This window comes from Mustelus asterias, chromosome 1, assembly GCF_964213995.1.
Source record: "Mustelus asterias chromosome 1, sMusAst1.hap1.1, whole genome shotgun sequence".
NCBI classification, from domain to species: domain Eukaryota; kingdom Metazoa; phylum Chordata; class Chondrichthyes; order Carcharhiniformes; family Triakidae; genus Mustelus; species Mustelus asterias.
The window spans coordinates 72,083,639-72,104,715 of NC_135801.1; the positions used below are offsets into that span (position 1 = coordinate 72,083,639).

Sequence of the window (21,077 nt, forward strand, 5' to 3'; positions counted from 1 at the left end):
TGATCAAGAATTTCATAACTCAGCATTTGGAAGGTAGTGGTATGATCAGACAAAGTCAGCATGGATTTACAAAAGGGAAATTATGCTTGATGAATCTATTGGAATTTTTTGAGAATGTAACTAGTAGAGTTGACTGAGGAGAACCAGTGGATGTGTTTTATTTAGACTTTCAAAATGTTTTTGACAAGGTCTCGTGTAACAGACTACTATGCAAAGTTAAAGCACATAGGATTGTGGGTAGTGTCTTGAGATGGATAGAAAGCTGGTTAGCAGATAAGAAGCAAAGAGTTGGCATAAAGGGCCCTTTTTCTGATTGGCAGTCAGTGACCAGTGGGGTTCCACAGGGATCTGTACTAGGACCCCAACTGTTCACAATATATATTAATGATTTGGAAGAAGGAATTGAATGTATTGCCTCCAAATTTGCAGATGATACAAGGTTGGGTGGGAGGGTGAGCTGTGAGGAGGATGCAGAGATGCTTCAGTGTGATTTGGACAGGCTGAATGTGTGGGCATGTGCAGGGCAGATGCAATATAATGTGGATAAATGTGAGGTTATCCACTTTGGAAGCAATAATAGGAAGACAAATTATCACTTGAATGGGTGTAAATTGAGAGAGGTGGATACTCAACAAGACCTTAGAGTCCTCGTGCATCAGTTGCTAAAAGTAAGCACACAGGTACAGCAGGCATTAAAGGTGGCAAATGGTATGTTGGCTTTTTCAGCGAGAGGATTTGAGTATAGGGATGTTTGGCTGCAATTGTGTAGTGTATTGGTGAGACAAGATCTGGAGTATTGTGTGCAGTTTTCGTGTCCTTATCTGAGGAAGGATGTCATTGCTATAGAGGGAGTACAGTGAAGGTTTACCAGGCTGATTCCTGGGATGGCAGGTCTGTCACATGAGGAGACACTAAGTCGCTTAGGATTATATTCACTGGAGTTCAGAAGAGCGAGAGGGGATCTCATTGAAACTTATAAAATACTAACAGGGTAGATTCAGAAAGAATGTACCCAATGATGGGGGAGTCCAGAACTAGGGGTCAAAGTTTGAGGATAAGAGGTAAACCTTTTAGAACTGAGGTGAGGAGAAATTTCTTCACCCAGTGGGTGGTGAATGTGTGAAATTCACTACCACAGAATGTAGTTGAGGCCAAAACGTTGTCTAATTTCAAGAAGAAATTATATATAGCTTTTGGGGCTAAAGGGATCAAGAGATATAGGGGAAGGGGGATCAGGATATTGAATTCAGTGATCAAAATGAATGGTGGAACAGGCTCAAAGGGCCGAATAGCCTACTCGTGCTTCTAGTTCCTCTGTTTAACATAACTGTCGGCAGCCAACCCTGGTTGAAGCAATGGGTGGAATCGGTCTGTCCTTGTGGATTAAACCCGATAATTGTTTGATTTCTAATGGTGAAAGAGTGACTATAAACATTGAAAAATTTTCATGTTATACGCTATAGCCTGGCCCCCTCTTTTTCAATTTGGGAGTATCTTCTTTCTGCTTTGGTCATTGTGTGGGAAGTGATATATTGGTCAGTGCCATCATCCATTTTGTGTGAGAGCACGGCTCCAATGCTATAGGGTGAAGTATCATATTAAGATTATCTATTTGTCAGGGTCAAAGCAAACTACGTTGGATGATTGTAAAGCCAGCTTAACACATTCAAAAGCCTGTTTTTTGCAGGTCTTTCCAGTGCCAACACTGATTTTTTTTTTAAGGAGATGGTGCAAGAGTACTAATGTTGCCACGTTTGGTATAAACCGGCTGTAATAATTAATCACAACTAGAAATGATTCTAATTCTGTAATGTTTCTCGGTGCTGGAACCTCTGATCGCTTTCACCTTATCTTCTAAGGGGTATAGGCCTTTGGCGTCAACCTTGAATTCCAAATATGTAACTTCAGTAACTTAAACGGTGCATTTTTCCTTTTTCAGTCTATATGATGCCATCAACTGGTGATATGAAGCTTGACCTTTGACAACAATCATGACTGACTGGTGTTGATGTGACACCGATGCCATCGTGGTACCTAATATCTTTCAGGTTTTCCCCATTTAAGTTGCTAATTTAGCAGCCGTACTGCTTAATCCCAGGAGTTGGACTCCTCGTAGTTACTTGTAGGTCTCTTCTCCCACTGAAGCTCCACTTACTCCCCAGATCTGTGCCCTTTCCTTCATTGGCTGAGGTTCGCATGCTTCTCTGCAATAGGCCCCAAGCGAGTCTTGTGATCGGTGGACAATCGTCCTCTTGAAGGGGCTACGCTACCACGTCATTTGTAAATTTTACATTTGGAAATGCAAAAATGTGTAAGCATGAGTTCAAGTTCTGTCCTTCACCAGCTGGCCCTCTGCAATCAAACACATATTCTTGTTTAGCTACAGCGTGATTTAGAATAGGTTTAAATTTATCAACCCAGATGAGGTCAATTCTCATTTGCCTTCATTCCAGGTTTGCACTCAGTGGCTTGGGCTATTTTCTCTTTCCTCATAATTCAATTCCCTGATTTCAGGAATTAACCTTGGTCCTCTAGGGCTTAATGCCAACCAGAACTGAATGCAGAAGTTTGCCTGTCCAGTCCAGATTCACTAGCATGAAAGCACCTGCAGCTGCTTTTCTCCACCAATTTTAACTGTCTTAAGCTCGTGTTGCAACTTTTCAGGGTTTTATCAAGAGCTTACGGAGGTCATGGCATACTAAAATGTTTCTGTATACATTTATGGTAATTGGGTGCAGCTTTATTCATGAATTGATAATTAATTTGTGATAACATGGGTTATCACAAAAATAAACATTTATAATCAATGTCTCGTGCTCCACTTGTGAGTAACCAGATTTTAAATGGCTGAAAATGACTTTGAATAAACTACAGGGCCAATTACTAGTTTCATGGTGTATGATAGTCAGTTTCTTGGGGGGAAAATAGCTTTCAAAGCATGCCTGTTGGTCTACTGGTACCTTTTTAAAGCAAGCATAGTTTTAAGAGCCACCTCAATGTTGCAAATGTGTGCAGTTAGCAGAAACTTAATGGTGTTTATTCAGTTTGTGGTGCTGGTCTCCAGTTCAATGTTTTTAAACTGTTGCCAATAATTGGGAAAACTTCATTTCAGCCGAACATGATTGCTCTTCTACACTTGGCCAAACCATGCAATTTTAGATGAATTGAGCTGATAAAACCCATGCAACTTTGCAGAAACTTCAATCCGCTTTCCCTCCTATCTTTTCAAAAAGAGTTGTTAATGGCACCATTGTTAAGTCATTTGTTTTTAAATCTGCTGATTGTGGTACTAGTGGAAGAAATAAAGCAAACTACATAATTTTACTTCTGAAATTCTATTCTGCAGCTTGGTTTGTTCATGTATTAGTAGTTGTCTAATAGTACAGACTTTGAGTATTGCTGAAAAAGAGACCTTTTTGTCAAAGCTTTTCATCTTTCAGGACAACTTGCAAGAATGCATTGTAATGGAAACCAACAAATCTATATTGTATAAGAAGAGTGCTGACTGGTAGAGGTGTTACCATGGAGAATGCACCAGTTGATGGCAACTGACAGTTAACTGTCAAGCATAATTTGAAATTTAAACCAGACACCTTTCTGGCTGCATTGTGCCTGACGCAGGTGCTAATCCGGGAAAACTTTGTGTTGTCTCAAAGACAGGTTTAGCGCCTGGTGCCAAACAGTTTGCAATCTTCCCAGTCCCTTTCTGCTGGCGCAAACCGGATCTCGCCCAGAAAGGGCGCAAGGCTGATTAGCATGATTGAAATTAAATCAATCTCATTAGTGAATTTAGCATGTGATCATCCCTGGAATGGTTGCTCCTGGAATGTTCCCCCCCCCCCCCCCCCCCCCCCCCCCCCCCAAGCCCCCAAGCGGGAAGGCACACGAGTGCAAATCACTGAGTCCCCTGAGGTGTGGTCCAGGTGCTATGGATTGTGAGGGCGAGGAGGTGAATATTGCTTACATTAACCTCTAGGGTGCAAAAGGGCAAGTCGGCCTCTGCCATGGTGCGGGTTGGGGGGCCTTCATAGGTGCAGGGGCTTAGTGGGGCTGGAGGTCCACAGGTTAGGCCCAACTCTGGGTTGGGCTTGTGTAGCGAGTATTATTATTGGCTTCTGAGAGCCCTTAAGGGAACAATGGTGTCAATTGCAAAGCTCAAGAATGTCACATTGGTTACACTGCTCTCTGTCTGCTTGAAAGGCTCTGATTTATTTTTGACATTCAATCCCAGGCTCCCGTAATAGTTATAAACACCAGGCCTGGCAGCTGTTGCCTCAATCAAGGGAGCTTGTCGGATATTAATGCACAGCTTTTCACACTCTATAAACTCTGAAGTGCTTCCTACAATGAGCACTGTAATATCTAACCGTATGGAAATTAGTTGAGAAGGAGTGCCAAAGGGATTTGAGGAAGATGCTGGGCGTTGGGTGCTGGAAGGCCGCATTGGCTTGGATTGATGTGGACTTTCCAGGTGTGACAGACAAGACTGGTGACAGGATGCAGCTTGAATGAGTTTGTTCATTTTCTTATAGCATTGGACGCCAGCCTCCGTGTCAGGCACCTGCACCGACTGACTGCCGCAGCCACCGCATCCCAGGCCACATTTGCTTCCTTACTTCTGGGCATCTACCCTGTTGGCCCCCTTTCCTCAACTCCATCCAAGTCATTAATATGTATTGTACATAATTGTGCCCCAGCCCTGACCCCATTAGCTACAGGTTGCCATCCTGAAAATGTCCCTATTATCCCAACTGTCTTCCTATCAGTTACCCAGTTCTCTGTCCATACTAATATACTGTCCTCAACACCATGGGTTCTTATCTTATGAAGTAGCCTTTTGTGTGGAACCTTATTGAATGCTTTTTGGAAATCTAAGTATATCACATCTACTGGTTGCCTTTTATTTGTCCTGCTTGTTACTACAAAGAATTATTAATTTGTTGGGCATGATTTCCCCTTCATTAAGCCATGTTGAGCCCGCCTCATTATATTAGGTATTTCTAAATGCTCTGCTATTACATCCTTTATAATGGACTCTAGCATTTTTGCAATGACATATCAAGCTAACTGGCATATAGTTACCTGTTTTTGTGTGACTCCCTTTCTGAATAAGAGTGTTACTTTGGCAATTTTCCAATCAATGGCAACTTTTCCAAAATTTAAGAATTCTTAACTATCTCCTTTAATAACCTCAGATATAACCCATCAGGTCTGGGGGGCTTGTCGCCCTTTAGCTCCATTAGTTTCCCAGTACTTTTCTTCTAGTGATAGTTATTGTACTTAGTTCCTCCGCAACTCCTTTTGCCCCTTGATTCTTATAGTATTTTTGGAATGCTATTAGTGTCTTCTACCATGAAGACTGATACAAATATTTAATTCCTCTGCCACTTCATGGTTCCCCATTATTAGTTCCCAGTCTCATTCTCTCAGGGGCCTATCTTCACTTGGTCTGTCTCTTTTTATATATTAGAAGTTCTTGCTGCCCATTTTTGTATTACTTGCTAATTTACCCTCACAGTTTATCTTCTCTCTTGTTATTTATTTGGTCATCTTTTGGTTTTTAAAGCTTCATTTTCCTCTGGCTTACCACTTATCTTTGCCATTTTAAAGGTTTTTTTTCCAGTTTAATGCTATCCTTGACTAACTTGGTTGATTTATCCCCTTCCCAGGATCTTGCTTCCTTACTGGAATATATCTTTATTGACAGTCATGAACTATTTTAATAAATGTTTGTCATTTGCGAATCAACCGTCCTCCTTTTCCTGTCCACTCTGCCCTCATTCCTTTGTAATTACTTTTAAGTTCAGCACACCAAGTTTCTCACTCTCAAACAGAACCTAAATTGTACTGTCATGGTCATTGTTTCCTAAGGGATGTTTTACTCATTAAACATTTCCAGATCCCAAATAGCCTGGTCCCTGGGTTGGATCCATAATATATTGTTTCAGAAAACTGTCCTGACTACATTCCATGAAATTTTCCTCATGGCTCCCTCTGCCAATTTGACTTACCCAATCCACATGAAGATTAAAGTCGCTCATGATTAAAGTACTGCCAATTTTACATGCCCACATTATTTCCTTATTTATTCTCCATTCTGAAGTATCGCTACCGTTAGGAGTCCTATAGATGACTCCCATCAGTGTCGTCTTCCCCTTGTTGTTTTTTGCCAACCCATTTGGATTTTACATCCTTCGATCGAAGATCATTTCTTGCTTTGTGGTAATTCCATCTCATGCTAGAAAAGCTACCCCACCACCCTTTCCTTTTGTCTGTCCTTATGAAAGGTCATATAGCCCTAATTATTTAGTTCCCAGCTTTGATCTACTTGTTAGCACGTCTCTGTAATGACTATAAGATCATACCCATTAACCTCAATTTGTGCCGTTAATGCATTTATTTTGTGCTGAATACCAAGTGCATTTATGTAAAGAGCCATTAATTTAGCCTTTTTTACATTTATTTTCCCCTTTGATCCCTATTTTCTGTTTTTAATGTTTGTACATTATTTCCCTTCCTGTCACATTCTGGGTATCATTACCCAAATAGCAGCTTTGCAATGCTGCCACATCCTTTTGCTTTGCAAGCGTACATGCCCCCCCTACCCAGAAATTTAAAAGAACTTTGGGAATTGTAGTTGGTGAATCCTAGTTTCTTTGCTAATAGTAGAATTCTTGTAATTTAGCTTTTGTATTATTAGGCATTAATTGAACTAACATTGTTCTGTGATCAGCAACTTTTTATAGACCATTTGATATGTTTGCAAAAATCTTGTTTGCTATGCTTGTTGTGCATATTTTCTGAAAATAATGTCTACTGAACCCAGGGATTGTGCATATTTTCTGAAAATAATGTCTACTGAACCCAGGGATTGATTGGTAATTCTGATTGCTTGATAGTCCTTAATAGTCTCTCTGGCACTTAGGCAGTTAAACGTAAAATTCAAACTTTGAGTAAAGCTTACTACACTGTGGCCTTTTATCAGAAATTCCTGGTTCCTTTGTTCCCCCTCCTACATAATTTCTCATCCACCTCAAGTCATATGTTTAAAATAGCTGCTGACACCTACTTTAAATACTTTCACAAACTTGACAATTTGGATCTCTGTTTGGAATGAAATACTTTATACAATTTGTAAGGCTTTATTTCTGTAGTCAGGAGTTAGACCAAGTCCAGAATTGATAGATCGAACTCTGAGCATTTTAATATTCAGTAGACTCGAGCATATTTAATTGCAGTCATTTCCATTAATGTGCTAAGATAAGTGCTTGTAAGTTAACATTGCAGAATTACTTGGGCAAAAAATTTAAAGGGGGTCTTCAAAGGGAGACTTGCACACCAAAGTCAGCTTTTCGTCAAGTGGACTTCCCTGTAAATCTTGTGGACAAAATAACTGGCATCTTATTGAGAAACAAAGTTCTGCAGAGAAAATCACCTGAGTAGATTTAATGTGTTACTTCATCTGTAAAACGTTTTCATCAACATTTTAACAGTGGTGGAGCGATTGGTTGTGGGAGCAGGGATGGGTATTCGGGAGATTATGCAGCCTGAATTCAGAATCATTTTGAGGTTAACCAGAAAAGCTTTGGAGTACGACCTTGACCTCCATTCCTCTCCCATGAGCCTTTTATCTCTGGATGTTTGCTGATTGCATATTGTTTGTAGTTCCATTTGCAACTACTCATCTAATGAAGCAGTCCATTCCTAGATCCTATACGACCTAAACAAATTAAAACTTGAGTGATTAGTGACAAGTAATATTCATGCCATTTAATTTCCAGGCAGTGATTTTCCCCACACCCCTCCAGCGAACCAGTGCTTGACATTCAACAGCATTATCATCTAATCTCCCATTATCAGCATTGTTGGGGCCATGATTTAGCTGGATGAGTTGAAGAGCAGCTCAGAGGCTGGGTATTCTGCAGTGAGATGATGCACCCTGCCTGACTTGAGCCTTTTCCCCATTTGAAGCAAGTTACGAATGCTTTTGTTTTGTTTGGTAACAACTTGGTAAATAGGAAGATGTTGTGGAGGGTCAGTCATCTCAGCTCCAGGACATCTCTGCAGGAGCCCCTCAGGGTAGTGTCCTAGGCCCAACCATCTTCAGCTGCTTCATCAATGACCTTCCCTCTGTCATAAGGTCAGAAGTGGGGATGTTCACCGATGATTGCACCATTCACGACTACTCAGATACTGAAGCAGTCCATGTTCAAATGGAACAAGATCTGAACAGTATCCAGGCTTGGGCTGACAAGTGGCAAGTAACATTTGTGCCACACAAATGCCAGGCAATGACCATCACCAATAAGGGGCGGTGGTTAGAGTGTGTCTCAACATTTAATGGTGTAACCATCACTGAATCCCCCACTGTCAGCATCCTTGAGGTTACCATTGACCAGAAACTCTACTGGATTCATCACATAAACACACTGGCTACAAGAGCAGATCAGAGGCTAGGAATACTATGGCGACTCACCTCCTGACTCCCCAAAGCATCTACACTGTCTACAAGGCACAAGTCAGGAATGTGATGGAATACTCCCCACTTGCCTGGATGGGTGCAGCTCCAACAACGCTCAAGAAGCTTGACGCCATTCAGGACAAAGCAGCCCATTTGATTAGCACTACACCTACAAACACTCGATCCCTCCACCACTGACGCTCAGTCGCAGCAGTGTGTACTATCTACAAGATGCACTGCAGCAATTCACCAAAGATCCTTAGACAGCATCTACCAAACCCACAACCACTTCCATCTAGAAGGGCAAGGGCAGCTGATAAATAGGAACACCACCATCTGCAAATTCCCCTCCAAGCCACTCGTCATCCTGGCTTGGAAATATATTGCCGTTCCTTCACAGTCGCTGGGTCAAAATCCTGGAATTCCCTCCCTAATGGCATTGTGGGTCAACCCACAGAATATGGGCTGCAGCGATTCAAGAAGGCAGCTCATCACCACCTTCTCGAGGGCAACCCGGGATGGGCAATAAATGCTGGCCAGCTACACCCATGTCCCACGGATGAATAAAAAAACTCCAATAACATTCTAAGCTCAACCACCCAGGACAAAGCAGTCTGCTTGATAGGCAACCCATCCATAGTCCTTCACTGAATCTGTAATTCTCTTTACCCAAACAGAAAAAATACCTTGGATATCCATTATGATTGTTTTGAAAGGCTGTCACTGTAGGAAGAGTAATAACCAATTTGCATATGTTAAAGTCTCAAACAGCAATTAGAATGGCCAGATGTCTATTAACTGGTTGTTGGGGTATCAGTATTAGCCAATCACCATCAGTGAGAGCTCTTTCTCTTGAAATATTGCTGCAGGTTTGTTTGCATCCACCTGGTAGGAAGAACAGGTCTTGGCTGAAAGAAGATATCTGTGACAGTGTGTGGTCCCTCCATACAGTTAATACTCAAGTGTGACTTTAAATTATGTGCTTAAATCCTAGAGTGAAACATGAACTTGCCACCTTCTGATTCTGAGGTGCTAGTGCTAACTAAACCAAGGCTAACACCAAAGCCAACTCTTCAAATGCATCGGTCCTCCATCTCTGCTCTTTTGGCATCTGTCCTTCCAGCCACTGTTGTTGACGGCTGTGTTTTCTACCATTTGATTGCCAAACTCAGCTTATTTTCCTAAAACCCTCTGCAGCTCTACCATTCCTCACCACCGCGACTCCCCCTGCCCCACCCAGCCATTTGTAGTTGTTTTTCCCCTCTAACTATTCCTTTAAGCTTGTTCCAAGCATTTATCTTTTTGTGATTATGAGCATCCTTTGTTTTGCCACTGCTTCCCATTTCTTGAGTCAATATAAATTTTAATCTGCGTATGACCAGTTGCAAGTGCTAAAGCTGGGAATCAGTAGTTGGACCTAGTTACATGTGTGTACATTATCTGCCATCAATGAATCTCTTAGCTTGATATTTTGGTGCATTGGAAACGTAAAAATGGAAATCATATCCAAAATATTTTGTACTATGCTTTTGTAAAGCATAAAGAAAGGTAAGATGGATTATGATGGATAGCTCAGAATATAAAAACAGATAGCAAAAGTTTATACAAATATATAAAACAAAAAGGAGTGGCTAAAGTAAACATTGGTCCTTTAGAGGATGAGAAGGGGATGTAATAACTGGAAATGAGAAAATGGCTGAGGCATTGAACAGGTATTTTGTGTCAGTCTTCACAGTGGAAGACACAAATAACATGCCAAAAATTGATGACAGGAAGGCTATGGCAGGTGAGAACCTAGAAACTATCATTATCACGAAAGAGGTAGTGTTGGGCAAGTTAATGGGGCTAAAGGTAGACAAGTCTCCTGGTCCTGATGGAATGCATCCCAGGGTACTAAAAGAGATGGTTGGAGAATTAGCAAATGCACTCGTGGTAATTTACCAAAATTCGCTGGACTCTGGGGTGGTTCCCGCAATGTGATGCCACTGTTTTTTAAAAAAAAAGGAGGTAGACAAAAGGCAGGTAACTATAGGCCAGTTAGCTTAACTTCTGTAGTAGGGAAAATGCTTGAATCTACCATCAGGGAAGAAATAGCGAGACATCTGGATATAAATTGTCCCATTGGTAAGATGCAGCATGGGTTCATAAAGGGCAGGTCATGTTTGACTAATTTGGTGGAATTCTTTGAGAACATTACATGTGCAGTGGACAATGGGGAACCAGTGGATGTGGTGTATCTGGATTTCCAGAAGGCATTTGACAAGGTGCCGCACCAAAGACTGTTACATAAGATAAAGGTGCACAGTGTTACAGGTAATGTATTAGCATGGATAGAGGATTGGTTAACTAACAGAAAGCAAAGAATGGGGGTAAATGGGTGTTTTTCTGGTTGACGATCAGTGACTAGTGGTGTGCCTCGGGTCAGTGTTGGGACCGCAATTGTTTACGATTTACATAAATGATTTGGAGTTGGACCAAGTGTAGTGTGTCAAAATTCGCAGATGACACTAAGATGGGTGGAAGAGCAAAGTGTGCAGAGGACGCTGAAAGTTCGCAAAGGGATATAGATAGTCTAAGTGAGTGGGCAAGGGTCTGGCAGATGGAGTACAGTGTTGGTAAATGTGACGTCATCCATTTTGGTAGGAATAACAGTAAAATGGACTATTATTTAAATGGTTAAAAAATTGCAACATGCTGCTGTGCAGAGGGACCTGGGTGTCCTTGTGCAGGAATCTCAAGGAGTTGGTTTGCAGGTGCAGCAGGTAATTAAGAAGGCAAATGGAATTTTGTCCTTCATTGCTAGAGGGGTGGAGTTTAAAAGCAGTAAGATTATGTTGCAGCTGTATAGGGTGCTGGTGAGGCCACACTTGGAGTACTGTGTACAGTTTTGGTCTCCTTACTTGAGAAAGGGTATACTGGCACTGGAGGAGGTGCAGAGGAGATTCACTAGGTTGATTCTGGAGTTGAGAGGGTTGGCTTATGAGGAGAGACTGAGTAGACTGGGGCTATACTCATTGGAATTCAGAAGAATGAGGGGAGATCTTATAGAAACATATAAAATTATGAAGGAAATAGATAAGATAGAAGCAGGGAAGTTGTTTCCACTGGTGGGTGAAACGAGAACTAGGGGGCAGAGCCTCAAAATAAGGGGAAGCAGATTTAGGGCTGAGTTGAGGAGGAACATCTTCACCCAAAGGGTTGTGAATCTGTGGAATTCTCTGCCCAGTGAAGCAGTTGAGGCTACCTCATTGAATATTTTTAAGGCAAGGATAGATAAATTTTTGAACAGTAAAGGAATTAAGGGTTATGGTGAGGGGTGGGTAAGTGGAGCTCAGTCCACAAAAAGATCAGCCATGATCTTATTGAATGGCGGAGCAGGCTCGAGGGGCCAGATGGCCTACTCCTAGTTCTTGTGTTAACTATTTAGCATTAAAGTTTAATTCTGCATTTGATACCCAGGGGTGCAGGAGCACGCTAAAACTGAAATAAGAAATTTTATTTGATGGTATATTGAGCTTTGGAGATGTGCTTGATTTTGAAAATGAGAATTTTTGGTCACTTACCTCACATCTGCATTGGGTCCAGCGGATAGTAACCAGTTGGGAGCTGGGAATCTGTAAGCTGGCTGAGCTGTATCAGTGAGGGTAATCGATTATCAGAGATGACTGATGGATAAAAGAGGAGAGGCTGAGTGTACAGTAATGAGGGCCCTTCCATTATAGACATTTGATAAAATAGTTAATAGTGCAGGAGGGGTTGTGGCAGGGAGAGAAAGGTTGCATCTCTAATTTAGAAGAACATTAATTTTTAACCATCAAGTAAAATTCAGGAAATTTGCAAGTAGAAATTGGTTAGAAACTGTTTATTGGATCCACAATTACCCATGGGGATTCCTTTGTTTAATCCAAATGACAATGTAACCTAACAAAGTTTTGTAGTACAGATAGATTTAGCTTAAAGTTTAAATTAACTTGTTTCAGAACAGTATCCATTCAGACCCAAGTATCACCTACTGTAACTGTGTGACTTTGTTTTTCAAACCTGTTTCTTTGTGTAGTTATAAGGGTGTTGTGTCAACCTTGTTGTGAACTTGAGCCCACCCCTGCTGTTGGCGAGAATGCTGGTGGGGGCTCAAGGCCTGGAAGTCATGGATCTCGCTGGTGAGGTCATGATTTTGGATCTATCTTGCCCCTCACCGGCAACGTCATTATTGACATGAATCTGATTTTAATTAACCCCACCGCCCCATATTTAAACCGCATTGATGTGGTGTCAAGGCACGGTTTACAACGGGCCTAGATGTGAACCTGAGAGGGTCTCCCCAGGGCATAAAGGTGAGTATAGCCCCAGGGGGGGAGGGAGAGTGGCAGTGGCTTGGCACAGTGCATCCTGGCAGTGCCAGGAGTGGACCCCAATGGGGGCCTCCTTTGGGGAAGGGTGATAGTCATTCATATGTGTGGATGTGGGCCAGAGTGGATGGGAGATGCTGGCAATAGCCATGTGTTTGGGGGTGAGGGGGGGGGGGGGTAAGTTAGTGTCGACGCGAGGTCTGATGATTGGTGGGGGGCGGTGGTTGGGAGGCGGTGGGCTCACGTGTTGGCTCCCGATGGGTGAAGGGGTTGAGTGCTGCTTCCAATTGTGGGAGGGGGATGGGGGGGGCGGGGCTGGTGAGTGGGGATGTCAAGTGCCATCTTGGATCATAAGTTGAGGATGGGGGAGCTCCTGAGACCTCTGCTTGGCTGGGGAGAACACTTTTTTGGCAGCGTCGTAAGGTTTGGAGAGAAAACCAGTGTGTTCCTCTGCAGAGAAACATGCCAGTTTTCTCGCCATAAGCAGGACACCACCATTTTTTGGGTTAGATTTTGCAGCTTGTCTCATTCTTAGGCAGGAGGTAGTTTGTTCAAAGTTCCACTCCAGGGACTTAACACAGTCTGGACTATCATTAGTACAAAGAAGAACAAAACAGTACAGCACAGGGACAGGCCCTTTGATCCTCCAAGCCTATGCCTATCACATTTACCTATCTGGACCAACTGCTTATATCCATCTATTCCCTGTTTGTTCATATGTCTATCAAGATGTGTCTTAAATGTGGCTAATGTAACTGCCTCAACCACCTGACTTGGCAGTGCATTCCAGGCCCCCACCGCCCTCTGTTTTTTTTAAAAAAAGCTTCTCCCGCACAACTCCACTGAACCCCCCCCCACTTATCTTGAACTTGTGCCCCCTTGTAATTGTCATTTCTGCCCTGAAAAAGCTTCCAGCTGTTCACCCTATCTATACCCCTAAGAATTATATAAACTTCTATCAGGTCGCCACTCAACCTCTTTTTTTCCAGGGAGAACAGTCCCAGTTTATTCAACCTCGCCTCATAGCTAATACCCTCCATACCAGGCAATATCCTGGTAAACCTTTTCTGTACCCTCTCCAAAGCCTCCACATCCTGATAGCGTGGTGACAAGAATTGGACACAGTATTCCAAATGTGGCCTAACCAATGTTTTATACAACTGTAACATAATTTACCAACTTTTATACCCAATGTCCCATCCGATGAAGGCAAGCATGCCCATATTCTTTCTTCACCACTTTTTCCACCTGTTCTGCCACTTTCAAGGGTCTGTGGACCTGTACTCCCAGATCCCTGTGTGTCTACACTCCTGATATTTCTACCATTTAGTTTGTAGCTGCCACCTGGATTGGATCTGTCAAAATGCATCACTTAGCATTTGTCCGGATTAAATTCCATCTGCCATTTTCACTGCGGAACACCACTAGTTACAGACCTTCATTCAGAAAAATACCCTTCCATTGCTACCCTCTGTCTTCTATGGCCAACACAGTAAGAAGTTTAACAACACCAGGTTAAAGTCCAACAGGTTTATTTGGTAGCAAAAGCCACACAAGCTTTCGGAGCTGCAAGCCCCTTCTTCAGGTGAGTGGGAATTCTGTTCACAAACAGAGCATATAAAGACACAGACTCAATTTACATGAATAATGGTTGGAATGCGAATACTACCATTCGCATTCCAACCATTATTCATGTAAATTGAGTCTGTGTCTTTATATGCTCTGTTTGTGAACAGAATTCCCACTCACCTGAAGAAGGGGCTTGCAGCTCCGAAAGCTTGTGTGGCTTTTGCTACCAAATAAACCTGTTGGACTTTAACCTGGTGTTGTTAAACTTCTTACTGTGTTTACCCCAGTCCAACGCCGGCATCTCCACATCATGACTTCTATGGCCAAGCCAGTTCTGAATCCATACTGAGGAACTGCTGTGTTTGAGAATTTAAACTAAATCTTCCCTCTTGATTCGACGGTGCTATTTGAAAAGATCAATGTTCTTGCCAATATTTTCTTATTATCAAGCCGATTATCTGGTCATTTATCTCGATGCTCTTTGTTGAACCTAGATGTGTACAATTTGGCTGAACATTCCATGCAGTTGTGACTATATTTCACAATAGGACTTTATTGACTATGTAGAGATTTGGTCTATTCTGAGGTCATGAAAGGCACGCTCATTTATTTCACACATGACACTTAAAGATAGTAGAGGTGATTTTCAGCATTTGAATTTGACTGTTTCTAGAAATTACTGAATGTTCCAACCTACTGTCTCCATAGCCCTCAGTTTGTTAACATTTTAGAAGGAGCGCAAACAGTAATATTGCAGCACCAATCATAACTTTTAGTTTTATAATCTTCCCACAATAATCAGTGCTACTTGCAGTGCCAATTAAATGACCACTACTACATTTAATTTAATGCTAAACCGTTCAGGGAATGTTAGCAGTGGAACACATATTAGGCCAGCAATGACAAATTTGAGCTATTAACCTGGAGTCCATGCTTTTCTCGATTCCAAAGGGAAGTGGGTGAAATAACCCTTGGAGGATATGGTCTCCCAGTACTTGAGTTTGTCAGATGGAGCATGACTCCATTGCAACATTAAACTAGCTTTCAGCAAATGCACAGGGATGCCTTGGACCTTCAAGAGTGGCTTTTTAATCATCCAGGAATTAATTTGAATGTTCAGATTGTGAAATCACTTGCACCTGCTTCCAAAGCATTAAAGAATCAATTGACAGCAGATATGTTCTGTGCAAATGTAACCATAGATGCATAGCACTCCCTTGGGTAGAAAATACATGATCAAGATCATCTGTTTAGATTGCACTAAGACTCATTGATCTCTGATGCCAGTACCCTGGCGAAGTTTGCTGCAACCTGAAGGTGAATTTCAGATTTTACTAAGGTCAACAGCTAGGAAGATAAAATTATGGCTGTAATATACAGCAAAAACTGGTCTTACATTTTTGTATATGCAGTAATTGCAAGAGCCTTTCAGATTCGAGAGTGAGCAAATCATAGAATCCTACAGTGCAGAAGGAGACCATTCAGCCCATTGAGTCTGCACTGACCACAATCCCACCCAGGCTCTATCCCCATAACCCCATGCATTTACCCCAGCTAGTCCCCCTGACACTAAGGGACAATTTAGCATGGCCCATCCACCTAACCCGCACATTTTTGGACTGTGGGAGCAGCCCCATGCAGACACAGGGAGATTATGCAAATTCCACACTGACATTGAACCCAGGTCCCTGGTGCTGTGGGGCAGCAGTGCTAACCACTGTGACTTCTGCAATCTACTTGTTGAAGATGAAAGGTAAGGGAAAATGTTGAAATGTAGGAGAACTAGGTAACTAGTAAATGAAATTAATATGAATAAGGAAAACCTTTAAACAACTTTAATTGAAGTGGGGAAATAATAAATGTTGGGTGGCTTGATGGCAGTTGGCATTGCTGCTTCACAGCTCCAGGGACTTAGGTGTGTCTGTGCATGTGCACACGTACCTGGAGCAAGCAGTTAGGTGAAGTGAAACTGCAAAACAAGTTTAACATTTAAAGAATTGTGATACAGAGAACATTAAAGAAATGAGTAGCAATTTGTTGATGTGATGCATTGGAACCAAATGACCATCAGAAATGGAAAATTGTGCATGTGCTGAGTCAGAAAAGCAGGGAGCGGTCTGTGATGGATGGAAAGCAGGAGTCACTGAATGATAATACAAAGTAGATAATGGGACATATAAAGAAACAAGAGATGAATCTAGAGGAGGTAAAATCCTAATAGCCGAATGGCTGAGTGAAAAGGAAGCATGGGAAATTTGGCGGTGTACAGCTTTGTTGGAAGCATGTGTGAGGCCAAGGACTGAGCAGAATAGAGATTTGAAGTGGCAAGTGACTGACATCTCGGCCAATCTTGCAACTGAATGTAAACGGCCAGTGAAGTGATCACGCAATCTCCTATTTGTGTCTTTGTGTAGAAGAGATCACATTATGAACAGAAAATATGGGATGCCAAATTGAAAAGTACAGATGAAATAGCTATTTCACCTGCAAGGAGTGTTTGGTGTCTTCTGTTGGAAAGGGAGGAAGTGAAATGGCAGCTCTTGCATCTTCTGTAAGGAAAATGGAAACTGATGGAAAGATTCAATTCGGGCATCATTTGTAGAGAGAGAAAGAGTTAACAATTCAGGTTGGTATTTCATTAGAAGCCTGAAAAATTAGACTGGTAATTTTTAATTGGGTAGAATATGAAGGTCTATAATAGTGGAAGGTACTAAATGTCAAGAGTTGCTAGTGTTGAACGAAAAATGGGCAACTAGGATTACAGCCAGTTTTTCTTGGTTGGGGATGGAGGTGTAGAGAGATTGAACCTTGGTGAAATGGATATGTTAAGCGAGAGAAAATTTGAAAATTGTTAGTGATGGCATTAATGTAGCTGGAAGAGACTGCTTAAAGAAAAACAGTCAAGATGAATCAGTTCAGTGTGTTAGGAACAGGCTGAAATAAGTCTACCAAGACAATACTGTTTGTGGATCGTGGAAGGAGATAGAAGCAGGCTTAGGATTAGGGACTGAGATTGGAAACTGTAGAGGGAAGATTTCTAGAGGAGATGAGCCCACTGACAGTCCTGGAAACAATGGCTTGATGTTGATGGGGTCATAGACTGAGGAGGGAGGTGGAAGTGTGGGAGAGTTGGCATTCTGTCTTCTCCAGGTAGCAATCAGAATGCCAAACACCAATCTTGTTGGTTTGATAATGTTAAGGTTTGACTGAAGGAATGGAATTACACCAAGTTCAGAAGAAGACTCTGTCAGACTGTGGAATATTTCCAGCATTTTCTGGTCTAACGAATTTTCAACATTTGATTTGTTGCTTCTCGTGTTTTTATATAGAAAGGCGGTAGAAGAAGGAAAGCATGTGCTGGAGGTAATGGGTAGACTAGAAAACTTTGGAGAGAATGAGAATTTAGTTGGAAAGGGAGGGGGAAGATGTATTTTGTGCTATTGTACTGAAGATGGAATTGGGAGATAGGTTGGAAGAAAGGTCAAGGGAAACCCTCATCATTGTGGGAAGTAGTGGAAGGGTCAAGGGTGGCCATGTGGGAAATGGGATGAAAAAGTTTGAGAGCCCTGTAAACCACAGAGTGGAATCTTTGGCTGATGAAATGGAAAGATTTCAAATGCACCAGTGTAGAGCTTGTTTCAGTCCTCTACTACCCATTTGCGTGCACTTTCCTTGTGTCACTCCTTTGTGCACACTCGTGGCCCCTGTGCATGCTTCTCCTTTCTACTCTTGTTCCTTTCACACTCAATCTCTTTCCCCTACATCCATCTGCCATTTAACTTTCCTCATTAATTCCTATAATCTGTATCACATGCATTTGCCTCTGTCCCTGATTTGTTGTTTATCTGCACATGGTAATCTTTCTCCTTTCTTATCCATTCTTCCTAGCACTCTTGTCTCTCTTAAAGGACCCTGTTTACTCTTGTACAAAATAAATTTATGTTGAACATTTTAGATTGACTACCATTTCTGATTATTTTAGATTGGTATGCTTGTACTGTGTTTTACTTTGCAATCCATCAATAATGTGAACTCTTTGACTCTTTCGGTTTGCAGAAACTTCAGTAACATGCTTGAAAGCCATCATACTTTCAATTCATTTTCAGTTTACATTGTGTGACTTTGCAGCTGTAAGCCAGCAGTCGTTCTTTTTAGGTAAACAACTTTTGGCCTCTGCAGACAAAATGCCAAGTTTACCATTGCAGGTTAAAGTAATGTTGTGGTAATTTTGGCCCAGTGAGCTATGAAATGAAAAAATAGATTAATCAAACTGAGCTCCAAATAATTCCCAGATGGTTCCACATGAAATTTCCAGTGGGTCTATTCATTGTCATCTTGGTATTAATTTTTAAAGAATCTTCAGTGATAGTTAGTCCCTTGTTAATAGATGGCATTGTCCTTTATAGATTTAGGTAAGAGTCATCAGGGAGTTTTACCACTTAAAGAATGTCCTTAACACAAAGATTAAACATCTTTGGACCTATTTCTTTTGTGGGTATTGGTTGTAGTAGATAAAGATCCACCAAGTGAAGATCAGGTGTCTTCTGTTATTCTGGCAGACATTCCTCCCTCAACTTATGACAGAAACAAAATAATAGATGGATTATTTGAAATGCTTGTCATGGGACCTCACTGTGCACAAAGTGGTTACTCTGTTTATCAGCATAAGTGACTGTACTTCATAAGTATAACTTAAATTTTATGTGCTCCTTTGTAGCATTTTAGAAATAGTTGATAAATATTCTGTATATATAATTGGTGCTGATATTGCTTTTGTTGTATTTTCAGCCATGAAGTTGCACTTCCAAATCCTCACGCTACTCTGGTGCTTTGTGGATATATCAAAGGCTGCCAAAATTGTGGTTGTGCCGCCGATTATGTTTGAAAGCCATCTCTACATTTTCAAGACGCTAGCTAAGGCCTTACATGAGCACGGGCATGAGACGGTATTTGCAGTGTCAGAAGGTAGAGAGATCCCTTCATCGGATTACTTTAGACTGCTGCGGTATCCTGGCTTCTTCAACAGCACAACGGCAGATGAATTTTTGCAGTCCAAGATGAGGAACATTTTCTCAGGAAGGCTAACAGCACTTGAGCTCTTCGACATTCTGGAGCATTACTCCAAGAACTGTGATATCATGGTTGGCAGTCGGGGTTTCATTGCTCAGCTCAAGGAAGAAAAATTTGACCTGCTTTTGGTGGACCCCAATGAAATGTGTGGCTTTGTGATAGCACACCTGCTGGGAGTAAAGTACGCAGTCTTTTCTACTGGTCTCTGGTATCCAACAGAAGTTGGCGCTCCGACACCACTAGCCTATGTACCAGAGTTCAACTCTCTCCTTACAGACAACATGAATTTATTTCAACGAATTACAAATATTGCAGTGTACTTGGTGTCACGCTTTGGTGTGAATTTTCTGTTCTTGCCAAAATATGAGCGAATCATGCTGAAGTATAAAATTGAGCCTGAACGCTCCATGTATGACTTAATACAGGGTTCCAGTTTATGGATGCTTTGCACAGATGTAGCACTGGAGTTTCCTCGACCAACATTGCCCAATGTTGTGTATGTGGGAGGAATTTTGACTAAACCTGCAAGTGTTCTACCAGAAGTAAGGTTTTATTTATTTTACAGCCACGGGGCTCAGTGTTACTTTGAATATTAGTGTGTAAAGGCAAAATGTCCCTCAAGGTTCCAGATGATTAACAAAAGAATGAGCATAAAAGATCATGATAGCAATAGAAGAGACAGGTTTATGTCAAAATTGAGCCTGAAGCACAATTGTCATATTTTATTTAAACCCACAAATGAATGGAGCTTCAAGCTGTTGTGTGACTATATTGGTAGTTGGGCTTAATTTGAAAATGAACAGGTTATGTTGGCTATTATTGTTTCTGTCACATACTGGGGATTGAAATCTAAAAAGTATATTGTAACTTATCTCTTGTAAATTGTTTTTAGCCCCTATTCTTTAGCACATTAGTGGTAAGGTTTACAAGATGGATATGTTTTTTTTCCTATCAATGTGTTGGAAAAGAAGTTAGCAGAATAGTGAAAAGCATCTGGGAATGCTTGATGGAATGTACAATATTTGCAATTCCAAATTTTGCTGCAATCATGTTTTGACTGGCTTTAAAGGTGAAACAACTCATTGAAAATAGATAAATTGATGCCACAGTTGATTGTTTCTCTGTTCTGTTGTAAAATGATTCAACAAGGGTTCTCATCCACTTAGGCAACTCATGATTACTGGAAACCGGTGCTTTACCAGAAAATAGCTAGAGAAATCTAATTCTTAAAGGGGCTAGCATCCCAACATTAAAATATTGCTTCCTCTAGAGCACATGGGCCTTCACAAGGGAAATTGCAGGATCATATAGATCTTGTCATTATGTAGTTCTTGCATTGTGAAAAAAAACAACCCTAACTTTCTGCAGTGAGAAAATGGGAGCAATTGATGTTGAATTTCAGTTTTTGTAAGGTGGAGTGGCAACAGAAATTGTCCAATAATTTGTGACCATTTGAACCTTTTGCACACCAATAAATGTGTACCTTTACTTTGAGGTTAAATTTTCTGGCAAATTTTATTCCATTCTCAAAATCCTATTGCAGGGTTGCTAGATGTCACTAGTTTAGTTTTTAACTAAACTAGTTGATCCTTTTAGGAATGTGGGCAATTTATAGCCTGTCTTTTTTT

At 41.4% G+C, this 21,077-nt stretch overlaps 1 protein-coding gene across 1 annotated transcript in view; it reads left to right on the forward strand.

Moving 5' to 3' along the window:
* The window catches only part of ugt8 (UDP glycosyltransferase 8), an 83,868-nt gene that overhangs the window by 18,362 nt on the left and 44,429 nt on the right, over window positions 1-21,077 (forward strand). The window contains exon 2 of the mRNA XM_078213800.1: window positions 19,168-19,991. Coding sequence (XP_078069926.1) covers window positions 19,170-19,991 — 822 coding nt within the window. The 5' untranslated portion in view covers window positions 19,168-19,169. The remainder of the gene's footprint in view (window positions 1-19,167; window positions 19,992-21,077) is intronic.